We start from the raw sequence: 23,267 nt of genomic DNA, 5'->3' as shown, positions 1-23,267 counted from the left end.
TGCATTCGAAAAGCTCGCACGTGGGGTGGGCCGGGGCCGTATCGAGACATCGGAGTCACGGAGCACGCACACAAGGCCGCCGGTGCGCCGGGCCGGCCGCCGACGACGGCGGCTGCGACACCGTCCGACGACCGAACACGCATCCTGTCCCACGCACACGCACGTATCCGGATTGCGCCGAGTTACCGAGCTCATTGCGCAATGTTTATCCACAAATACACTAATGAAGGCACCTACAAAAGCGACTGGATTGTTAATTAAACTTGCTCAAAATGTGACACCCTTACGAAATGATGCCGAGCCGGGAGCACAGTGCACGGCTTGAATGTTATTGAATTAATTTGTAATCAGAATTCTCCGTGTGCGTTCTTGGATGTAATAATGGTATTAATTTATTTAGCTGAGCTGGAAGTACCCTTTACGCTTGTTACGTAACCATGTTTCTGCGTAAGTTTTGATAGTGAATACGTAAGCGCAATATAAAGTAAAGGCATTTTCATGTACCCATATCAGTAATTGTTCTCCTCTCGACCAGAAAATGGAAAAAATACTGCTCTGAATATAAAAGGAGACGGATGTTTTCCTTGCTATTTTATAAATACAATTCTGAGGACTAGGTTCGTCAAAGAGCTACCTGTGTACACCTTTCTGGCAAAGTACACATTGCTCGGCCGGTTTTCCTTCCTCCCGTTTAATTAGATTAATTGCGGTTACACAATATTTCGTAAACGCAAAAAGTAATTCAAAAGACCCCATCATTAGGCTTCCGAGCAAAAGGAATAACCATTCCCTTAATCATTATTCTTAAAAGTCTTCATTAAATTCCTTTTATCTCTCTCGGGATATTTCCTTCGCTCGGCATCAATCACATTCACTCCGAAAAACTCGTTGGCTCGTTATTCTAAACTCTCATAATAGGTAATGAAGGTCTTGATCGGCCGGCGCGCGGCGCGGGCGCGGGTGGCTGCCAGGCACCGATTACTTTGAGAGCTGGCACAATGACTCCCGGCTGTAGCCGATGTTGAATTCTGAAAAGTTCCTTAGTCCGCATCCACGCTGGATACGGGGCTAATTACGGCGAAACTTTTGTAGATAGACACCTGCGCAGAGTCGCGGCCAGACAAAGACCAACTTATCGCAGGCTTCCAGGCAAGGACACTACCGTAATACAATATTTACTTTGCCCCTTAATGTCAAGGTTTCTTTTCGCGCGTCACCATTATAAACGGGAGTACGGACGGTGGTGCTAAGACGACAGTCCTTTCAATGTCGATCTGAGACAATAATGTGACAAAGCAAATTGTTCCTTGATTGAAATCTTTGCTTTGGCTTCATTAAAACAACCCGAATTCTGAAGAAAACCTCAATTTTGTCACAAAAAGGTAAGTAATATTGTTTTGGAAATTAATATCGAAAATATACGGAATACAGGTGAATCAAATCCGATTTATTAATCACAGACAATGAAATAAAGCGAGCGTAAAATAGTCATAACACAGTTTGCGAGTTTGACAGACACGCCTAATTCGAGGGTAAAGTGTTTAATATTATGTGCACGAAATGATTTAGCTGCGGGCAAAATTAGGGTTGCCTAATAACAACTGAGACATGACAGCGCAAATTCAGTACACTTTTCCAAAAAGTTTGGTGTAAATTAAATTTTGCGATCAAGTTGACGCAACTTCGCGCTCTACGCTGACATGTTGCGTGGAACATGACGACGCGACGTTCCCGGTTCGTCTTGCTAATATTCACGGCGGGAATAAATCAAACGGGTACCAGGTACCGTCAAATGTTGCAGCCTGACTGTTAACTCGCTTTCGTTGCTAACAAGCAGATTAAAATGGCATGCACGCGGGCAGTTTAAACGCTTTAAAACATAGGAGTTAGAATTCAATTTGGAAAATTGATTGGAAATAATTGGTAACACTAACAGGTGTTCGCTTTAACTTTTGAGCAGTGTATTAAAGTACTTACCGGGCCAAACTGTTCGAAGTAATTCTTTACGTCTTCCAACGTTGTGGGTGCTGATAACCCTCCTACGAAGATTTTCTTTGTCCTGGTCACCATCTGGAACAAAACAGTTCAATATTAAATTTATGAAGCATGGGCATATTCCTCTCACCTCAATACTTTGCAATGAAAGCGCAGTACTTTAAATAGGAGACAATTCCTAATTAAATACAAATTTTGTAAACTGTAAGCTTGTGTTTGGTGACTAATGTGAACCACAACTACCAAGAACGGTTGAAATGAAATTTGACATAACGTCTACAAGTTAAATTCGGTAACTCGTATACGAACATCACATATTGTGGGTTGTTCCAACGTCGTTTATGTTAAAACTGTCAATAATAACGAAACAATAACGGCCGCACTAGACGAGTAAAAATGTAATATTAATTACAGTTTATATTATGCAGCCCTCCCGAGAAAGGTTAGATGAGATACATCAGACGAACGCATTAAACATAACTAACGAGTGTGTGTGGTCATTACACCGGATTAAGACTTATTTGTTGTATAAATCGGTCTTTAACGAAAAAATAAATATTATCAATAAAGAGTATACACATTTTTACACGCATAGAAAATAAGTACTTAGGTTTATTTGTTAATTAATTATTTTTTTACTGACACAAATTAAGTGATCAATATTTTTTGTTTGTAATTTATACTACATCCGGAACTAAATAACGACGATATACTGCCAAAGTATACCTACATTAATATTGGAATACGAGTATTGTGAATGTTTTGTATCAAAATGTTAAGGTGCCGAATCAAAAACAAAATTAATCAAATGCAGGTGCGAGTAGTTTGCAAAACATGCCCAAATACCTACGGCTAGGTTATGTTGTCTTATCTTAGAGTTCCAGTGCCTAGGTTCCATCATCAGATTAGCACGATGGTACTATGTAAATATATTACATTGTATTGTACCTATTGACATCACAATAAGTGGATGGAAATAGAATTCACAAAATTATGTTACATTCATAAATACATATTATTTACTATGTAAAGTTAATAAGCGTGTTGAAAAGCTGGCGAATTGTTTTGTTATCACTCAGGTATTTAATATTTATTTTCAGTCCCATTAGACCATTTTTACTTATTTTGTTGCTTATTTATTTTTCAGTTTTTGATATGAGTAAAAGTACTATTCGGCCGAAACAACAATAAGTAGTTACCTACTTCCAGCCTGAACCACGGTGTACTATAATATTATTGTTCTATCTTTGAGTGGTATATTTTCATCCCAATGTGGCTTGTATTTATTGCTAGCCATAAGCTATACTTACCCGAGGATCTCCAATGATATTGAAGATAACCACAGTTAAGTACTTATGTGAAACATAATGTTGTATCGCAAAGCAATTTTGATAAATAAAAGTAATTTTAAATATCGTAAAACACAATTTTTTGTAAGTAATTATAAGTTGCAACTCAATTAAAGTGGTAGTTTATTCATGAAATGCATATTTAAACAATCCGCGCGTAGACGTTTATAGGCGATTTCATTATAACGTCAATAACACTATGGCTCGATGTCAAAGGACGTACTTGTTTCTTGAATATTTATAAGAGTAATAACGAGTAAAAACCAGTCAAGTGCGAGTTGAACTCCCGTGGAGAGGGTTCCGTACAACGCCAAAGTCAAATGTTTTCCTCTATTTTTTTATTATAAAATATTTTTACGGTGCTTTTTGAATTAATACAAAATATCACATTTGAAATCCTCACAGTAAGACGGTATTTTAGTGATTTTTTTTCCAAAGTGAAAGTATTATTATTGAGTTTACCACTTTATTTTCAATTAATACAATTCTTATAGGTTTCCCTGTAATCTACAAGCAATAAACAATATTTTGTATTTTTTTTAATCAAAAATATAACTGAGATCCTCGTAACGAGCCCTTTCATTTGATATTTGATACAGCGAGGTTTGCAAAACTTTTTTGTCCTCCAAAAATGACCCTATTTAAAAAAAATATTTATTTGCTTTTCACATCTGTGTTTGGGTCATAGGATTACACCATTCTACAAAATTTCACCTAAATTGATCCAGTACATTAGGAGCAAATTGGCTGTGACAGACGGACGGTCAGATAGACAGACGCAGGAGTGATCCTATAATAAGGGTTCCATTTTTTTTTGTACGGAACCCTAAAAAGCATAAGCAAAGGTTAATTAAGGTTTCACGGCCGCTTGACGATTTCTCCAAAATTAATGTAATAACACAGCTGCAGCATTGTTAACTCGAAGTAATATTAAAACAAAACTATTATAAATATCCGCAGAAGGTGCTTGATTCACAATAATTGAAAATATGTTATTAAATTATTATCACTACAAGGAAAAGAAGAACTTAAAAATGATAATTGTAGTACCTAACACGAATTCAGCAAGTTTTACGCAATCAAACCTTTTTCTTTTAATAGAAAATACATACATAGTTGTGTATTTTAACAATTCAAGCGAGTTGAACTAAATTCTGAGTTTTGTGCGAGAGATGGAAAAGAGTTTGGCTGCGGATTAAAATACGTTTATTTTTATACGTTTAGTTAATAATTCAGTAACAGATATTGACGTGTTTTTTTTTTTTTTTTTTATTCGACTGGATGGAAAACGAGCAAGTGGGTCTCCTGATGGCAAGAGAGTGAGTGTTCTATTAATGTTGGCTTAATCTAGAGAGCGTGTAAGCGCGTATGCCAAAATTGACTGTAAACGCGCAGAAAAAACGCCAGCCTGAAACCGCCCTTAGGTGTTTTTGTAGCTTCGCACTGCGACGTACGAAAATGTCACTATAACAGCCAGGAATATTTTGTAACCCTCTCCCCGCTTCATCTTAATTGTGAACGTGGCTTTAAAAGCTCTCGACTAGTATTAACGCATTACTGGACCAGCAAAGTCGCTAAAGTCAAACAATTAACCCCTGGTGAACTGTCAAATCAGTGTCTTTCAAACTCAACCGCCGCTTGCTAACTATAAGTTTAGTAAGTTTAGTTTATGTTGCGTTATTAATATTATACCATAGATTAAATCAATACATTGTAAGGGTGAGTCAAGATTAATACGTAATGCATTAATCGTCACGTTGTTGAAATCTGCTTTCTCTTTGCTACTAAGTAAATTAGTTTTCTTTGATTTCTTTTAGTCACTAAAGCGGGCTTGCGCGGACCATACTTATTTGATTTCTAACCCTTAGTTAACTGGTAACTTAAGTGTTATGTAGTGTCAAAATAAACTTTCATCCCTAACCCAGAGTAAAATAGAGTGGGAGTAATATTATAAATGAACATCAATAAAATGTATAACCCTTATTTTATTATTTTATTTTAACTTTAGACCATTTAAGCAGCTTAAGGTGTGCAGCTGATTTAATATTGCAATATTTGAGACCAATATACCCAAATGTAGTAGTCTAAGGATATAATACGTATGAAACCCGTCTATTTCAGATAGTGGCAAAATATAATATCAGATTAGAAATTGAATGAAACAGGATTCGGTAACGTAATGTAACTAATATAAGTGAGTGAGGGGCTCCCGAGTTCTGTGACGATCCCAAACGAAATCACACTCAAATATAAATGACGAGAAAGTGCCGCCCCAGTCCAGTACGTGTCCAAGGGCCCTTCCTACCCACCTCCCCGTCCGTAAATCTGGAGGGTGACACCATATCTGCTTTCTCCGTAACGGTTCCTGTCTAAATCAATGATTTTAATTTTTTGAGTAACGTTACACAGACGTGTGGCAACTGTTTTGTCTTGACGGTGAGGAAACGGTTTTACGCCTACATTAGAAGTTCAGGTACCATGTCGTGTATAGTGACGATATTATTATGCTACGTCATACAATGATACACAGCAATTTAAAACAACATATTTATTATCATCAATGTGCTAACAGTTCCCAATAATTTTCCCGAATTTTATATGCAATAATGTATTGTTTTAAATAATCTTAATATTTTCTATTAAAAAAAGGTTGCCTGGCTGTGCCTATTGCTTACCTTGTGATTTTCTCTCTATACTCTATATACCTGTTTTATGTATCGTTTAACACCTACAACTATACTATGGTATTTAATAAAAAGTTATTATTATGTATTTGCATTTGCGGTAAAGTGATTTATTTCAGAAAGCGTGTTTTTTTGTGTCGTTTTTAAACTAAACTAACTCACTACAAGATGTCATTTAAAGTAATCCCAAAAAGAGCACGTTCCCATATATTTTAAGTCAAATAAAATTATGTGGAACGAAGAGATACGATGTGAAAACTATAAATATAGCATTGGATGCATGCTGTCCAGCAGTGTCATTAACATAATTAAAGAGTGTTTTCCAATAAAAAAAAAACTGTAGGTAAAATCGTCCAGTCGTTATATCTCTGATGTGATCGATGCGTTATTCGAAATAAATAAAGCGATAGCGATAATATCGCACGGGGCTTATATGTCCCGGAACGATAAAACCAATCTGAACTCGAATGGATCACGTCACATTTCATTGATTGGCTGGTGGAAAATAAATTCCCAACTCACTAAATATTATTATACTTAATCTCAAATAAAAATAAATATTTTTACAAAAAATAAAAAAAATTATAACCCCGTCAATGATGATATAAAACAATGATGAAATTATTTTTCTTTTTATTTTAATAAAAAGTATAAGTAGGTATTTTATAAAAGTTAAAAATACGTAATTACAAAAACAAAGAAAAATATGACTAAAAGTAGTCGAGTAACTAACATATTCCAAGTCTAAAAACCCAAGTTAGAAAAATAGCATTCTAACAACATTCACAATGTTTTAGGTACAAATTAAGTTAGGTAAGTACCTATCAACTACTTTGAAATTTCACCAATTCATAAAAATTTTTTTTTTCAAAAACAGCTACAAAACAATTGCGCGCACACGCCGGAAAGAAAATGAAGCAAAGAACGTACTCTTATTTTTCAGTAGCCCTCGACGATTCATAAAATATGTATAAAACGATAAATAAAAATTTGATAAAGCCGCATTTATTAGTGGGATTGTAAAGGGCGGTCCGTCGGGAGCGAGTGTCAGGTTTACCGGCGGCCGTCAGCCGAAACTGTTGGCAATTACCTTAAATGTGGACAACGCAGTTCACTCCGCAGGGAAAATTATTATTCACAGCATATCCAATTTTTGGCTCACTCTAAATTGGGACGCTACCTGTGATTGCTCGAATTAATCGCCGCTGCTTAAACCCAGCACAGCGGAACTGGGTCAATTATATCTTTACCTTGTTTGGGTTTTAATTAGCTAACCTTCGTACCATTTCAGTCTTACAATAACGTAGTTTCATAACTACAATTACAAAAAAAAACATAATTTAAAATAATAACGACGAAGGCTAACTAGGCTAATCAAAAAGCAATTCAAAAATTTCAGCCGCGCTCTAGCGTCTCATAATTCATGAAATTCGTAACGTGTTTATGGCACATACAAGAGCGTCGCTTGGCCAAACGATATTATCCGCCCCCTCGTTAACAGGAGCCGGTCAGTCGCCGCAGTCGTTTCGTTGTGAAAAATACAACAATTTAATTTAGTCTAACTTGACCAGAGGCGGTGGCAAACACCGAACGGTCGTGGCACGACAAAAACATACACACATCAATTACGACACGTCCGCCCGAGCCTCGGCTGGCTGCGTCCCCCGCGACTGCGGACTCGTGAGCTCTGCTGCATATCCATACTTTCACGGCATGAGAACAGCTAATAAGAAAGCCACCGACGGTATGTAAACCCGCAGATTCCACAATGAATGCACCAGTGACTTCTTTGAAGAGTTCAATGATGACTGACTGAGACAAGGTTACACTGCGAGTCGAGCTTCGGACGGTTTATGTATGAAGGGACTTGAACTATTCATCATTATTCGTCCAGTGTAATTAACATGTTTGTAATATAACTTCATCGCTAACTCAATGTGTAATTTATTTAAGTACTTACTCGTATTGTTAATGTCACTTAACTCACTAGACATAATGTCACCTAATATCTCCATTGATCTTAAACATTAAGTACATCCTTTTGAATGGGTTATTTTGAATTAGATGTCGAGAACTGCAAAGTAATGTGCAGTAACTGTTTATATTCGGAAAGATCTCTGCATCAAATAAAGTGATGATATTCATTTCAATAATATCCTCTCATTCATTGTCGTTGAGGCTTTTGTAGATGCTACACGTGTTTTACTAATTATCAATATCAGTAGTGGGTACTACAAACGAAGACGCTTCGATTGTATTCTTATATCAAAAAGAACGGATTGCCAATACGCTCAGTTTCAATGGACAACTCGTACATTAGGAAGACTGCCAAAATATCATTTTAGATACTAGTCACTTTAGGAATGACGGATACTTTTTATTCTTCAGTTTACAAAGTTTTGTAACTACTTAAAAAATGCCTATGGAACCATAACTAGTACTAAATAAGGTTCCGCTCTCCATCCGTCATCACATGCACGATCCTTTGAATCGTAATCGATAGACCCTAGTTTGCAATTTTCACAGAATGTGTTGGTACGTAGCCCGTGTGGTGTCGGGTTAGAATTACACCTCTCTATTTCTTCCGTGGATATCGTAAGAGGCGACTGAGGATATAGGTTAAGGTATACCGTAGGCGACAGGCTAGCAACCTGTCACTGTTGTACTGTTTTTGTCAAACTTAAAACCTAAAATTGTTAAAAGTGACTCCGAAGCGGTAACGTTTCGTGTGCTCTGGCTACCCCATTTGGGAATACAGGCGTGATGTTTGTGTGTGTGTGTGTGTGTGTGTGTGTGTGTGTGTGTGTGTGTGTGTGTGTGTGTGTGTGTGTAGGTACGGAATTACAATATAATTATTATAATGTAGTAAAATGTATAAATTAAAGGTGTCCCTTGTACAAGAAACGGCATTTTTTTAATTTTGCGTCGAGATCGTTGAGTGCAGAAGAAGGCCTCCGTGGAGGATAAAAAGGGGTTTCATTTTGGTCACTGTATTTATAATTTTCAAAGTAAAATCATCAACACCATTTACAACCATCCATCACATTGATCTCGTATGTGTACGTCCTTTGGAAACTCGCGCGTACTTTAACTCAATTCATAATGTGCCATGCACGCTGCGTCGGTGAAATTTTTATGTTTTCACCTGTATCCAGCGCTTTGAATCTAAAGGCATGCATTCAACGTCAGCACTTATATTATTAGATGTTTTTCCCCGGAATATTACAAAAAAAGCCGTTGTAACCTTTTAGCCTATTGGTTTAACATATGGCTTCTTAAGCAGGGGACTGTTAGTTTCAAAAGTTGACTCACATTTCTAATTTTTTCGGAATTTATGTTCAAAACTGCATTTGAGACTTCAAGCTTTATAGTAATGGAAAATATAAAACTTGTACACACCTGCGAAGCAATTCAATGATTTGTGTTCCTAATCTACATTGAGTCCAAGTGCGAAAAACAACCCAAAGTCCTCTTATTTTCAGAGATTTGTGCCCAGCAGTGGGACTTGATGAAAACGATTGCGAAATTTATAAATAATAAACTTATACGTATAGTGAAACAAGTAAGTAGTAAAAAGTACCAAAGTGATTTTGTACGACGCCTTTCGGGTTTGTTTTTACCCTTCAGTGTAAAGGACTGCCACCCGTTATTAGATATTATTTATTATTTAATTACAAGTACTTACTTCAATATAATTCTAGGGACGACTTTAAATATACATTTTTTTTCAATAGTCGATATGATTCGGGGTATAAAGCGAAAGTTTTAAATGGGTTGAAACAAATATAAAATATATAAGGCTGATGCAAAAAACATAATATCTGATTATTATTTAAATTAAGTTTGCATGTAAAATTAATATCGCAACTACGTACTGAATCGACTATAAAAGCGTTACTGAACCAATTTTCACATGAGCACATGGCGTGCGTAATAACACTTACGACATTGTTCAATTAAAATGAGCCATCGCGAGATGGGCGGTCATATAATTTTATTGCATTACGGAGTATTCTGGTTAGGACAGTATTAATCAATTTTAACAAAGAGACAATTTCGTGCGATCGCCGCCGCTGCCTCACAAAGGTCGTCCGCCCGAAGCTGACGTTGCATTTCATTTTTTGTTTGCCCACAGCCTTTGGCCCGCCTATCTATCCTTTGTCTTCCTGAATAAATGCGTGCTTTGAAATACATGTTTTTCATTATTACTCCACTAGCGACGTGGAATTCATCTATGCCGCTCGACCAAAAAGACATCGATATTTTTTATGAAAAATTCGTTTTATCGACACAAGCTGAGAAAAATTTGTGAAAATTTATTAAAAACTTGTACCTAAGAAAACTGGGCGAGCACTAAAGAAGATGCATGAAGGAGAAACCTTACTAAAATATTATAGCTAAATATATATAGGTGTAAATCAATTCTGTGATATATTCGCAACATTACGTAAGTCGAAGAACACATTTGCCTTGAGCGCAGTGAGCATTCCACATAGATAGCAGATGATCCCGTCTCGTCGTGTCGCACACCTTATCTGGTTCACAGCTCATTAGGTCCGCACGGAGCGGCTGCGAGCAGACCTTTGCCATTTGTAACAATACAGAAACCGCATGGATGGCAAATGGTGATTCCCTGGGCTTACGGTGCCAGTCTCGTTACTTCAGTCGCAGACTCCGTGCGACGTGAAATAACTACTCGGGTAAGGCGTGCGACGTCAACCGACGCAAGACACTAACCGCGTACGTTCTAAATGGCAGACATTAACAAAACGTTATTGCTTCTCAGCTTCACCAGCACTTGCACAGTATTAATCTCTATCTCGTTCTGATGCTCACTATCTGACGCTTTGTAGACTAGTTAATTCCTAGAATAGCTAGACTTGGCTCCGGTACGTATTGTTAATCGAAAATGAGGCGACTTAGTGGTTCGAAGTCAAGATTCTTAGTATATAATTATAACAGTAAAATCACTTTCATATTTGCCGATATTTTCAAGGTTTATATGTCATCTCTGATTTGAATTGAATATTGGCATAATATGAGGCAAATATAACGGAGTTTTCATATTTTTTCATTTCATTCAATATCCGATAAAGCAAGCACAAACAAGTAAATACGTAGGAAAAACCGAATGCATGTAAATGAGCAAACTTCTTAGAATTACGTCGTGAGTTGAATAAATAACGGCTGATCGATGCGTTGATAAGCCCATGAAAAATTTAAAGAGGAGCCATAGAATGGTAGAAACGGATGAAGTGGGTATCTAACCCGGGGATATTGCTTTTCTCACTTTTTGCGTCCTTTCACTTGTACGCAAGCCCTCTACACCGGCGAACAAAGGATCACTTCTTTCGATTCTCTATACGGATAGATGTACGCTCAAGTAGATTTCATTTCTGCCATGTATGTTCGGTACAAAGAAAGATTTCTGACCAAAGTAGCTATAACAAAATCGAGGAGAATGTATCGTGCCTAGAGACGGCAAGGCCTGTTATAGAAAAATACTCCTACGAAAATCCCGTGTGGGAGCTTCAAAACAATAGGCACATTTTAGCCGACTAAAGTACTCAATGCACCCGTCATCGAAGCCCATTCAAACACATCGAAATGACTCCATTTCCGCAAGGGTTTGCATTCATATCATAGTAGGTGTACGCGCACTTGCTTTGCTTTTTGCAGTCTCGCCCAGTGAGTGGATGAAAGCGAGACGTCGTCGACTCGCCCTGTCGCTTACTCCCCCATCTTTGCTAAATGCAAAAACCTACGCTCATACTAACCCTAACCCATTGTTAGGTCTCGCCGAGAATGTTTTATCTCGAATATGCAGACAGAAATGCTGAATATTGTACCGACGCGCGGATCAAAGACCGATGATAACGCTTCTTACAATTTAGTTAAAACAAGCTACTACTACTACCTGCAGATAAGTGAATGATCAGTAATTCTACATTTGATGGAAGTTAAATGGGGGATTCCTCTCTATAGGTTTTAAATTATCAATGTGGTAATGTTTCAATATACAAATCAGAAACGGGAATCGGTTTAAGTGATTTGCGAAGAACTTTGTTGTAATAACATTACCGGGAATTTTCGGCTTTGTGATAAATTAATGCGAAGACGTGGTTCATGAGAACAAAGTAAAGTTTCGTAAGTAAATCATAACGTAAAGATTTCAGTCCCCATTAAAAGTGAAGGATACAAGGTATTTCGAGTTTTTCTTTTTGGTGCGCATAATCAAATAAAACTTGATTTTATGTTTCGAGTCAAATTATAAGCCGAGGGGAGGGTGAAATAAAAAAGTGAATAATGAATGCGGAGGCCGAAACCGGGACCGCGCGACCGTAGCAATTATTTTGTTTCGAGTGCCATCAACACGGTACGTTCTTCCAAATTTTCATACATTAAGCAAATGTCGAGAATTCGCAATAAGGGCCTAAAATGTAGTAAGCCGTTGCGGCCTGGCATTAATACATATCCAGAAAGATCACTGGAAATTCTTTCATCGCTTGTTTACACGTCTTTGAATTATATTTCGATGTTAAGGTCAAATTTATAAAACAGGGTTCCATCGTAAAAACGTAATCCTATTAAATATTGTTTATGCACGATATTACTCCCGTAAAACTGCTGATTTCTTATGGATCATTTAAGGCTATTTATAAAACTGCGTCAACCTTAACGGTGGTTAATAGAAACCAACCAAGTGCGAGTCGGACATGCGCACCACGGGCTCTCATTCTTTTATTCTCCAATATTTTTAAAATTAATAATATAGTTTTTATCTATACCAATGAATTCTAAGCAATATACTCCATGCGATGTGGTAGGACATTTTTTTCCGCCCTTTTAGCTGTAAAGGAAAAACAAGACCAAAACCCCCTTGAAAACATTTAAAATTTTTTTTTTACAATTTGTATAGCTTTGAGTTTACTGCTTATAAATACTGTGACAATTTGAAATAGCTCCAACCGTTTGGCTGTAAAAAGCTGTGTAATTGACGGACGGATTGACAGACGGACAGACACGTGAATGACAGCAATAGAGCTCCATTTGGACCCTTCGGATACGGAACCATAAAAAAGGAGGCTTGAAAATTTAACTCTTTGGGACAGAGTTCACGTACTCGTACCTTCCTAGGTACATTATTACTGCATACATTTTCCAAAATTTCTTAAAGTGTATATTTCATTATTCTTAAGCACGTTACAAGGAATGGCCGTATTGTTCACCTACGCAACATGTGCTGGAAAATGTATGGCATGCCATTCGTAGAGGTAAATAAATACAAACTACAGAAACAAGTGTCATGTATGACGGAGGCTGCCTACAAAACATGCAATCCGTATGAATGATAGCCGTCTGACTGAACTCTATGTGCCTTGTAACCGTATTTTTTCCGAATCCCTACTAAAAGAAAACGACGTCCCCGACAATACCACTATGGGAACCGAGTCGTGTTGTGTAGGTGTAAGAGTAGTATTTTGTATGACACTTGAGGCGTTGGGTTGAGCGTTTTCGTCTCGACTTCGGTCGATAGTGTTGACGAACAAAATAAGCTCCCCTAGCGCGGGAGTGCGGTGTCAAGAGGCTATAGGATTAAACTTAAACTGGGTTTGCCCGCAGTTTAATTACACAAAAGGTATGTATTTACATGCCACTTGCGGGAATGTGCTGTACCCAGACACTACGTTAGAAATTAGTTAATTATAACTGTATGCCTTGCCTCAGTGAGTGAAATTTTAAAATGATTGCATTTAAAGCCTCTTCCATGTTTGCGCTGAGCACGAGAATATTACACGTGTTCAGCTGATATATAACATATATAATTCTTTGGTTGACATCGACCACATTGTCAAATTTAAAATGAAAAAATAGTGACCGATTAAATGTCATGTACGTGGACGATGCAATATAGAATTACCACTTCGATGAAGTTCCAGTCAATTGTGCGTAGTCATGTGAAAATTTCAGTTGCATAATAAGACGTATATAATTTACGTATGTTTTGTGTAAGACTTGTTTTGGGGACCCCATCAATCACCATGGAAACTCAGGATTAAAAAAAAAACGATATAAATCGGCTTAGCGGCTTTGTTAGGCATAAAGATGTAACACAAACCAACAAAAAGACAGACAGCCTTTAGCCAGACAGACATATATTCGCATTTAAATTTTATATAAAAAAATTAACTACATTGTTAAACATATATAATCTTTTTTTGAGCCATGGATCTAGTAATAACATACAACACTAAGTATAATGCCAATCGCCATCAATATTATAAGTACCCCCATAACAACATAAGTATAAAAATGTTACAGTCAGAAAGGTCTGAGTATAATTGAGTAGATCCATGTTTACTGAAGCGTCTCCCTTTTTACTATCACCACCATTATTACAAGGATAAACAACAAACTTGTAACCGTAAAAACTAAGTCACTAAATGGTTGGTAAATAGCGTAGCTGGATATTGCCAAAAGGAATTGGGAATATTAACCAATAGCGTTAATTGTCAAGAACAGGCTAACTGTGTGATTCATTCTAAACGGCCGAACAAAATGAACGAATAGCTTCTTCATGTAGAAGAAAGAACGATGAGCAATCTTTTGGCAATCTGACATAACGTATCCTCTAATATTCTATTCGTTTACTACTAAAGTGAGTTTAAATTAATTTCTTAACCATTTCGATTAAAGTATTTTAACGATCGAATAGCTCTGTGCTAAGTAACCTTTAGACTACATAATATATGGATTGTGGTGGCAGACGCTTAATATAATAAATGCATTTTGGTATCCAAGTCACTCATATTCTATGCTTTTAGTAGGTATGTTTATTTACCGTTGACAGGTACCCATTGCAGAAGATTAGCTTATCTAGTGCCCAATATGGAACATTAGCTTGGACATATTTTGTAGGAAATGTATGTAGTTTGCCATTAACTAAAATGAGCTCCCAATGTCTAATCTATTGACTGTTTTTGCATTACATTGGCATACAACATTTGGTAAACAAGATTGAATTACCGACGATGTACAAGTATCGGGACAGAAAAAACTATGTAAGTGATAAAAAAGCTTGTAATACAAAATGTTATATTTTGTAAAACATATCTATGTACAATGTTTTTTATATTTTTTAAGTCTTATCTAGTACTAGTGTACCAACACTGTTAAAAACAGGGTTTTATAGCACATAGCAAACATAAAAGAAGTCCACTGGTACTATCTACTAGCGCTGACGACACATCCGCAAGCGCCCAGCTGACACGGGCAATATGGCGGACTTCCGCTACCGCGAATAAAGATACGATAGGATGCTTAATATTTTTTAACCCTCGTGTAAAACGTTATAAAGTTTGGGAAAAAAGACGTAATAATGTCGTTAACGCTGTTAAGGCGTACCTTGCGTATTGCGTATTACACGTTGATAGTAAGTCAGTATGCTCGTAACTCTCAGTATGAGTAACGTCACAGTTCAGTATTACCACACAAAATCTATAATAGAATTGCGTTTTGACAATTTTATCAATAGACTTGTGTCCTTAATACCTTATTGTTTTAATTAATAAATGTTTTAACTTACGATTAAGATTGTTTTTTGGAGTCTTTTTGTATTTTTTATTTATTTGAACTCCAAATTTTGTTACTGCTTTTTTGCTTTTGTTAAGTGACTAAATAAGAAACAAACAAGCTGAGATATGTGGTGCATATGAGAAAGTTGTGTCTGTACTCCTGTCCAGTGGTGATGTAGCGATATAGCACGCAGCACGGAATGCTGAGGACCTGGGTTTGATTCCTAGCGCTGGTCTCTTTTTCTGGTTTTTCTGTGCATCTATGTTTCAAATTGTATTTTCGATGTTAACTTACGATGTTTTTGGTCAGACTTGACTAAAGTGTACTTTTGAATATAATATTAAGAAATGTACGCGTTACTTTGAGGAGGTCCATAATGAACTGTAACCTTTTACCTTAAATTGCTATACCGAAACCACATTTTACACTAATAAGAAGACAATATGTAGATACAGCCGCTTTTAGTTGCTGACACGTAATTTTTGATGGTGTTTAAAATTAAACTTTGTATTAAACCACCGAAGCTTGAAAAAAACCTGAATAAAGACACATTTTGACTTTAACTTTCTACATAACACCTAGATGGCGCACATAAAAAATCCTTAATACGTATAATTGGGCATAAATTGCAACTGTAGTATTCGTATATTATATGGTAGTTAATGTGTTAGAATAGAACTTCATTGTAAATTAATATACCTCACGCAAAAGATAGAGAAAAAATCGCGATCACCCTCTGATCGATACTGCCTGTAAACATATCATCAGAAAATACTTAGAAGCAAATCTCCAAAGTTGACGGCATAATTCGAATTTACTTACTACAGTCACGTTGCGTTAACGTAATACCGAAAAGATCACCGCGTAATATATCGCAACGTAACCGGTGTGTGGCGGCGGCTTACGATTAATGCGTTAAGATCGTGGCTACATTTGGATTTAGCGTGCCATTAGATGAAACTCATGTCACACAGGTAAAGCCTTAGCATTATTTAGCTATGTCTCACTCATTTATTACGTGCTTATTGTTCTGTTTTAAGACGAAAAGTTTACAAAATTTGTAGCGGGAATGATATGAAGCATAGGATAAGAAACCTCCATTTTAAAGCCCGTATCACAATTAAAGCCAGACATGCTTAAGTGTCAAGAAAAATTTCAAGGAACGTCCACGTTAACCAGCTGCCAAATTGAGGCTCAACTCGGCGTCGCAGTTAATTGTAATAAGCTTCAAGCGAGATTGGGGGCTGGTTCGGGCGACACAGGGGCTGAAGGGGGCAGGGGGGTGTTGCGCAAGCGCATGGCACCGGGCACTCGAGCACGCGTCGACACTTGAGCGCTCTCGAGCGGCACTCAGCGTCCGCCGCGTCGAATTGAAAAGATACCTACGCCGACACCGCACTGAATATTCGCTCACGTATCAAAACCGTAAAATGCAAATCTATGCAGTGCGGTTGTCTAGAGTGCTCGCCGCACCCGCGGGCGCGCCGCGTTTCATCAAATGCAATCTGCTGCGGATTATCGCAAGTCCTCTGCGTATATTATATTGTTGGTAAACATTTTTTTTGCACCAGCCAGAACTAGCATTTGTGATTTTCCACGCTAAATGACAGGTGCATTATGGTTGGACAGGGATAATAAATAATTCAGTTCAAATTACCGAACCTTTATTTTAAGTGTTTATAGCTTAAAAAATGCGTTAGTTTCCGAGATAGCAGTAGGGATCAGCGGTTTAGTGTTTCAAATTTTTCATGTACAGTATTTTCAAATGCCTAGGGTACAGATTTTTTTATTGTGTTTCTGCTTAAAATAAGAATCTCTGTTTCGTAGAAATGTTGTTTCTGGCAAATGTATACGAAATCAAATTACAACATCCATCTAGCTGGCCTAATAGTGTCCCGGACACGTTAATAGAAAACGCAAACGAATGCGGTGCGACATGAGATGGAAGCGCGGGGTCACAGGACGCGTCGCCCGCTGTTTGTACAGACTTACCTACCTACGTATCTACTCTCCAATTTATAATGCGGACAAGCCACACTGAAATGGATTTACAGCTGCAAACCTGCTTGCCTTTGATGAGGGTCTATTTTCAGATGCGGGCCGAGCGCACCGCAACATTCCGATATTTTCAGCCAATATATTATTATTACGCTCGAATCCGAATCGATGGCATGTTATAAAATTTATTACGCACTCGTCTCCCCGACGTTTCTTATTTGTAAACAGCGCTTGGGCAACTTCTTGCGAGCCCCTCGATGATGTTTGATGTCTCGTTAAAAATATAGACGGCCGTCAATTGACGCGAATAAATCCGTAGCTAATTTGTCGACTGACATGTTGAGGGACGCGATGGAAATAATTTTTAGCCGGTTTCGACGTGACTTGGTATTAATAAACGTTCGACAGGCAAGGTTGACAGCAACTTTAATTTTATGAATATAGGATGTCGGCACGAAATGTGCTATGATGCCTTGTTTTGATATCTATAAAATTTAAAAGAAGCGTAAGTCCGCACGGACTCAATGGAAGCCGTCGCCGGCAGCGCTTTGATAGTCAGACCCAGAATCAGGTGGCATGTTAAGTTTCGTGTAATCCATTGTAGGTGAACTAAAGTCCGCAGTGTCTTTTAGGCACGCCTACTCAGTATGCAAGCGTTTTCCTGCACATCCGTTGTACGCGACCGCGGCAGGACTTCCGTACACAAAATACTATGTTTATGTCGAGTTCTTTTAGAATTCCGCGTCGCTGTTGACTTTTCGTGCCGACAGCGAACCGGAAATACACATACTTTAAACTTTTCGCTGGGATTATCAAATTTCTTGAATTGCATTTAGTTTACGTTGCTACAATGCGTGCCGAAAGCTTACAAGAGTTTTGTATCGATTTCCTTTTAATCGTTAAAAACAAAGTAGAACATTTAAAATTTCACTGCCGCTCAATCCATACTTCCATACTAATATTATAAATGCGAAAGTGTGTTTGTATGTCTGTCCGTCTTTCACGCCGTAACAGAGCGACGGATCAACGTGATTTTTGGCATAGAGATAGTTTATGGGCCCGAGAGTGACATAGGCTACTTTTATCGCGGAAAAATGCACAGTTTCCGACGGAACAGCGCGCGATAACCGAATACCACGCGGGCGGGGCCGCGGGCAAAAGCTAGTTTTTCAATAAACTTTTATTTTGTCTAAAAAAAAGTTTATTTATTTCATAAAATATAACTGAAACGAATCACTTCAATCCAGTAAGCGGAAGTTTGAAATGTTTTATGAAATCCGACAGAAAACAATTTTATCTATATGACAGCACTGCGCCAACACTTGTCAATTGTTATCGCCGGCGTCTCGTAAGTTTGGAACCGTTCTAAATTGCTATCAAAATCCCATAACGAAATCACCGCACCGCTGCCGCCGTTAAATTGTTTTTTACCCACTTAGTGTGGGAGTGGCTTTACGAACGAGTGAATAGCGTAGTTCGAGAAATTTGCCGCACTAATCTCCATTTTAAGAACGGTCGTGCGATCCTCGAGCCTAGGATTACGGAACTTGCGTGACACTAATTAAGTCGGAATTAAGGCCGAGCCTGTATCAGGAGCCGCGGCGCGAGTTATAAATGAAAGGGTATTACTTACGCGTGTTTACTTATTACAACGAGCTCATGGAAAACTGATAAAACGTACATGGTTTCCTTGCTGCTTTCTACTGTTTGAAAAACAGTACTGCAATTGTTTTAAAAGTGAGACCACACTATGTGTTTTATTACGCATCGGTTATGATTATGATCGGAGAGTAATTTGGTTCGGGCGCCAGTGAATAAGTACGCGGTCTAATTTTAGTCATATAATCGTTTAATTCATCCGAATCGCGCACAAAGATATGCGTGCACGAGTTTGAATCGTTGCGAGAATTGTTGAATTTCCAGTTAATCGTGGTTATTTAATAGCAATACAATATTCATAACAGCAATAATGCTTGTCATTTCCTATACAAGTCAATTGTCAATATGATATTCCCATAATCCTTTGGAAGAAGCGTAAAAGTCAAACACAAATCCTACTTTGCTGTCACTTGTGCCAAAGTAGGCACTCACTTTGATGGCTTTCGGGGACGCGACAAGTTTTGTAACTTCGGTATTTATCAACTTGCCTATTAGGGGCTTATTGATGACATCATTACGTTGTCGATTTAATTATCTGCGGTCATGTCGGCGGAATGAAAACGGGGGTGAAGCAACAGAAAATAATGGAATGAAAACGGAATGAGGCAAAGATCGGACATCGATTGAGCGTGGTATTGGGGCCTCGAGTATCCGATGTAAGCTGCGCCCGATCGCCTAATCCCTGTGCTCGGCTAACGGCGGCGGTTAGGCCCTCTACGTAAATTTGTGTAATTTGGAATCCAGGCCAAGTGCCAAGGGATCGGGCGGCTTGGCGGCAATGGTGATTGATATGACGGTGGAGTGAGCACCGCCTTGCCCTGTCTGCCGCGAACCTGTCAGCCGCCCAGACAACCCGTTGCATTTGTAATAGGGTAGCCGGCCACTAATAATGCTGTAAATAGATCAAATAGGTAGATGCATAACTGGGGAAGATAGCCAAAATGAACGACATATAACTGAGTTTTAGGTACGAACACCATGGTATGGTATGATGGTGGTTGGTGTGGTTTATTGTGGTTTATGGTGGTGATTTAAGGTATGGTATGGTATGGTGAGTTGGTGGTTACTCATGTGTTACGTGATAAGTCCCGTTTGTGGTATTTAATGTAAGTATGGTTAAAATCAGTGGCATGTATCACTTTGTTTGTTAAGTAAGATAAATTAAATGCTGAATAACCATTTATATAAGGGGCCGTATTGTCTAACACGCTGACATTTTACGATCGCATTCACCATCTCTTTCTATATCCTCATCCTATACCGTGTGACAGAAAGAAGTGGTGAAAACGATTGCGATTCCAACTGTGTTGAATAATAATGTATCAGGAAACGCGGAACTTATATCTCAAATCCAATTTACTACTATATTTACACTACACAGTATCAATTAGGTATTATTGAAATATGTAATTCAACATCATTTCTATCGTGCGTGACATACATTTATTGAATTTTTGATGTAGGTACTGTATAATTATAGTATTTCAAACGTTTATACGTATGTCAGTAAAACACTAAAATACTTTTTAGCTTAATGGAATAATGACTGTACCATCGTACCCTAATATTATACTAGTTTTAAAAGATATTGATATATAGTTTCCTTGGTGATATACCAAGACCAAAATCAATTAAATTACAATAAGAACATGCATTTGAAAAAACGTACAAGCAAGCATCTAACCGTAAGAAGAACTTTAATGTAGAACCCATTTTAGCCATATCATCGCGCAATTTCGATCTCGTCAATATGATTTTTCAACGCAGCAGCATTTTGATGCGTTGGGATGCAAATTTGAAATTCTGGTTTCTACAACGCGTTTAGAAGCGATCCATCTCCATTTCGGTCTATACAGAATTCATATTACGGCGGGTTCCACAGACGATCGCTCCTCGCACTGCCACGTTGTGAGAAACTGAATTTCAAATAGGTTCGCAAAACCTGCGGTTGCTACTGCGCGCTCTTCAATTTTTGCCGTTAGCTTCCTTCCGCTTTCCGCAAAATAGACGCTTAGAGAGCTCAGCCCGCGACCGCTCAAAAATGGTCAGATGCGGAGACGTTAAATTACGGTACAAGGAAATTGGCATACATACATACATATAATCACGCCTCTTTCCCGTAGGGGTAGGCAGAGACCACTTCTTTTCACTTGCTACGATCCTTACATACTTGTTTCGCTTCGTCCACTTTCATTATTCCCTTCAATACATGCTCTTCGGTTTAGGGTACTCTTGACCTGGCCTTTTTTCAAGACGTCTCTGATTTGGTCTCGAAACGTCCGCCTAGGTCTACCCCTTTCAACACTTTCATTCACACTCGCCTCATACACTTTTTTCGTCAATCGTTCTTCATTCATTCTCTCGACATGGCCAAACCATCTCAGCATACCTTTCTGAATTTTTGTCACTACATTTTTTTTCAGACCACAAGGTTTCCTTATCTCACTATTTCTTATCCTGTCACTCAGTTTAACTCCTAACATACTTCTTAACACCCTCATCTCATCTGAAATTGGCAAAATTTGAAATTGGCATGCATGTGTTATAATTATCGAGTTTAAATTTTGGCATCGGATTGGATAGTGTATTTAGAAATTGTACAAGCTCTAATTCAGGAGTCCAAGTTGTCTATATAGTTAATCGTCTACTTCACCTTCATACTATCACTTCTATCACTCGTGCTGGCTCGTGCTGAGGTACCAAATTTAAACCGGTAGAAAATTATTGTCATGTTTTTGTAGTCAGTAAAAGTTTTTTGTTGCAACTTTTTTCGGAGTCATTTTCAATTTTTTAATATAATTTCTTTTTTTATATATGTTTGTTTCATTCATCACGCTGACTAAAATTAAAAAGTTTTATATTTGTAGGACTATCAGAAGTACTTTAGAATTTTGATGATCGTTGAGTGTCTCAATGACAAATAAACCCTTGGGTAACCGACAAAATATAATTGATTGTATTAGGTGTTTTAGCAGTATAATCAGTTATAATACTGTCCTCTTGATACTAAAATTAAAATTTCTTGTTTCAATAACAACGAAGTTACAGGGAGTAAATACCTTTTGATCGAGCGTATTAGGCGTTACGAGGACGACTCGAGTCCGAAACATTGCTCTGTGCTCCAAAACTTGCATCACAGACGTAGACAAAATAACAGCGAGGCTTTAATGGGACTTGGCTGGCTACGACTGTCACATGCACCCAGATACGAGTAGATTTTGCAGGTAGTAGAACTTGGTGCAAGGTCCGCCCGTATTGCAACCACCATCTTGCTCACTAATCCTGCCGTGAAGTCAACTGTTGTGTTTCGGCGTGAAGAGTAAGACAGCCGGTGAAATTACTGGTACTTGAGGTATCCCATCTCAGGCCTCTAGGTTGGCAACGCATCTGCAATACGCCCGGTGCTGCAGATGTTTATGGCCGGTGGTGATCTCTTACCATCAGGAGACCCACTTGCTCGATTGCCATCTAGTCAAATAAAAAAATGAAAGATGGGCACGTGTTAATTAACACCTAGTGAATGCCTGAAGATGGCTATTTACGCTGCGGCAGTCATATTCAGTAAGATAGCGAGATGAACTAAACGAATTCTCTTATTTTGGATATAACAAGCGCACTAGTCAAAGTTTTGGAATAAAACTATTTTTTTACCCGTTCCTTGACATTTTGACTGAACTAAATAGCGTCACGATTTGAAAAATAGTTAAAACTCATAACAGGTAAATAAATCATAACTAAAACATTATTATTACAGGGCTATAGACCATTTCATTGGCAATGTACGTAGCTTATTGTTATGAATGATATTGGCGTAGCTCAATTTTTCTACATCAAATTTTGCACAATTTCAACGGTCGAACTGAGTTAAAATTAGACATTTAAGTAATATTGTTTGGACTAGGTACAACGCAAGCGCAATCAATAAAATCACAGTAAACAAGAAAAAACCTTGTGTCAAAATTATCTTTTACAGAAACCTACATGCCCTCAAAAAATATGAATAAAT

At 37.8% G+C, this 23,267-nt stretch overlaps 1 protein-coding gene across 1 annotated transcript in view; it reads right to left on the bottom strand.

Moving 5' to 3' along the window:
• The window catches only part of Rbp6 (RNA-binding protein 6), a 622,038-nt gene that overhangs the window by 242,023 nt on the left and 356,748 nt on the right, over positions 1-23,267 (bottom strand). The window contains 1 exon segment of the mRNA XM_074088132.1: positions 1,978-2,070. Within this exon segment, the coding sequence (XP_073944233.1) occupies positions 1,978-2,070 (93 nt within the window).

Source organism: Choristoneura fumiferana, chromosome 5 (genome assembly GCF_025370935.1).
Source record: "Choristoneura fumiferana chromosome 5, NRCan_CFum_1, whole genome shotgun sequence".
Classification (NCBI taxonomy): Eukaryota; Metazoa; Arthropoda; class Insecta; order Lepidoptera; family Tortricidae; genus Choristoneura; species Choristoneura fumiferana.
This window is presented reverse-complemented; position numbering and strand designations above follow the sequence as displayed.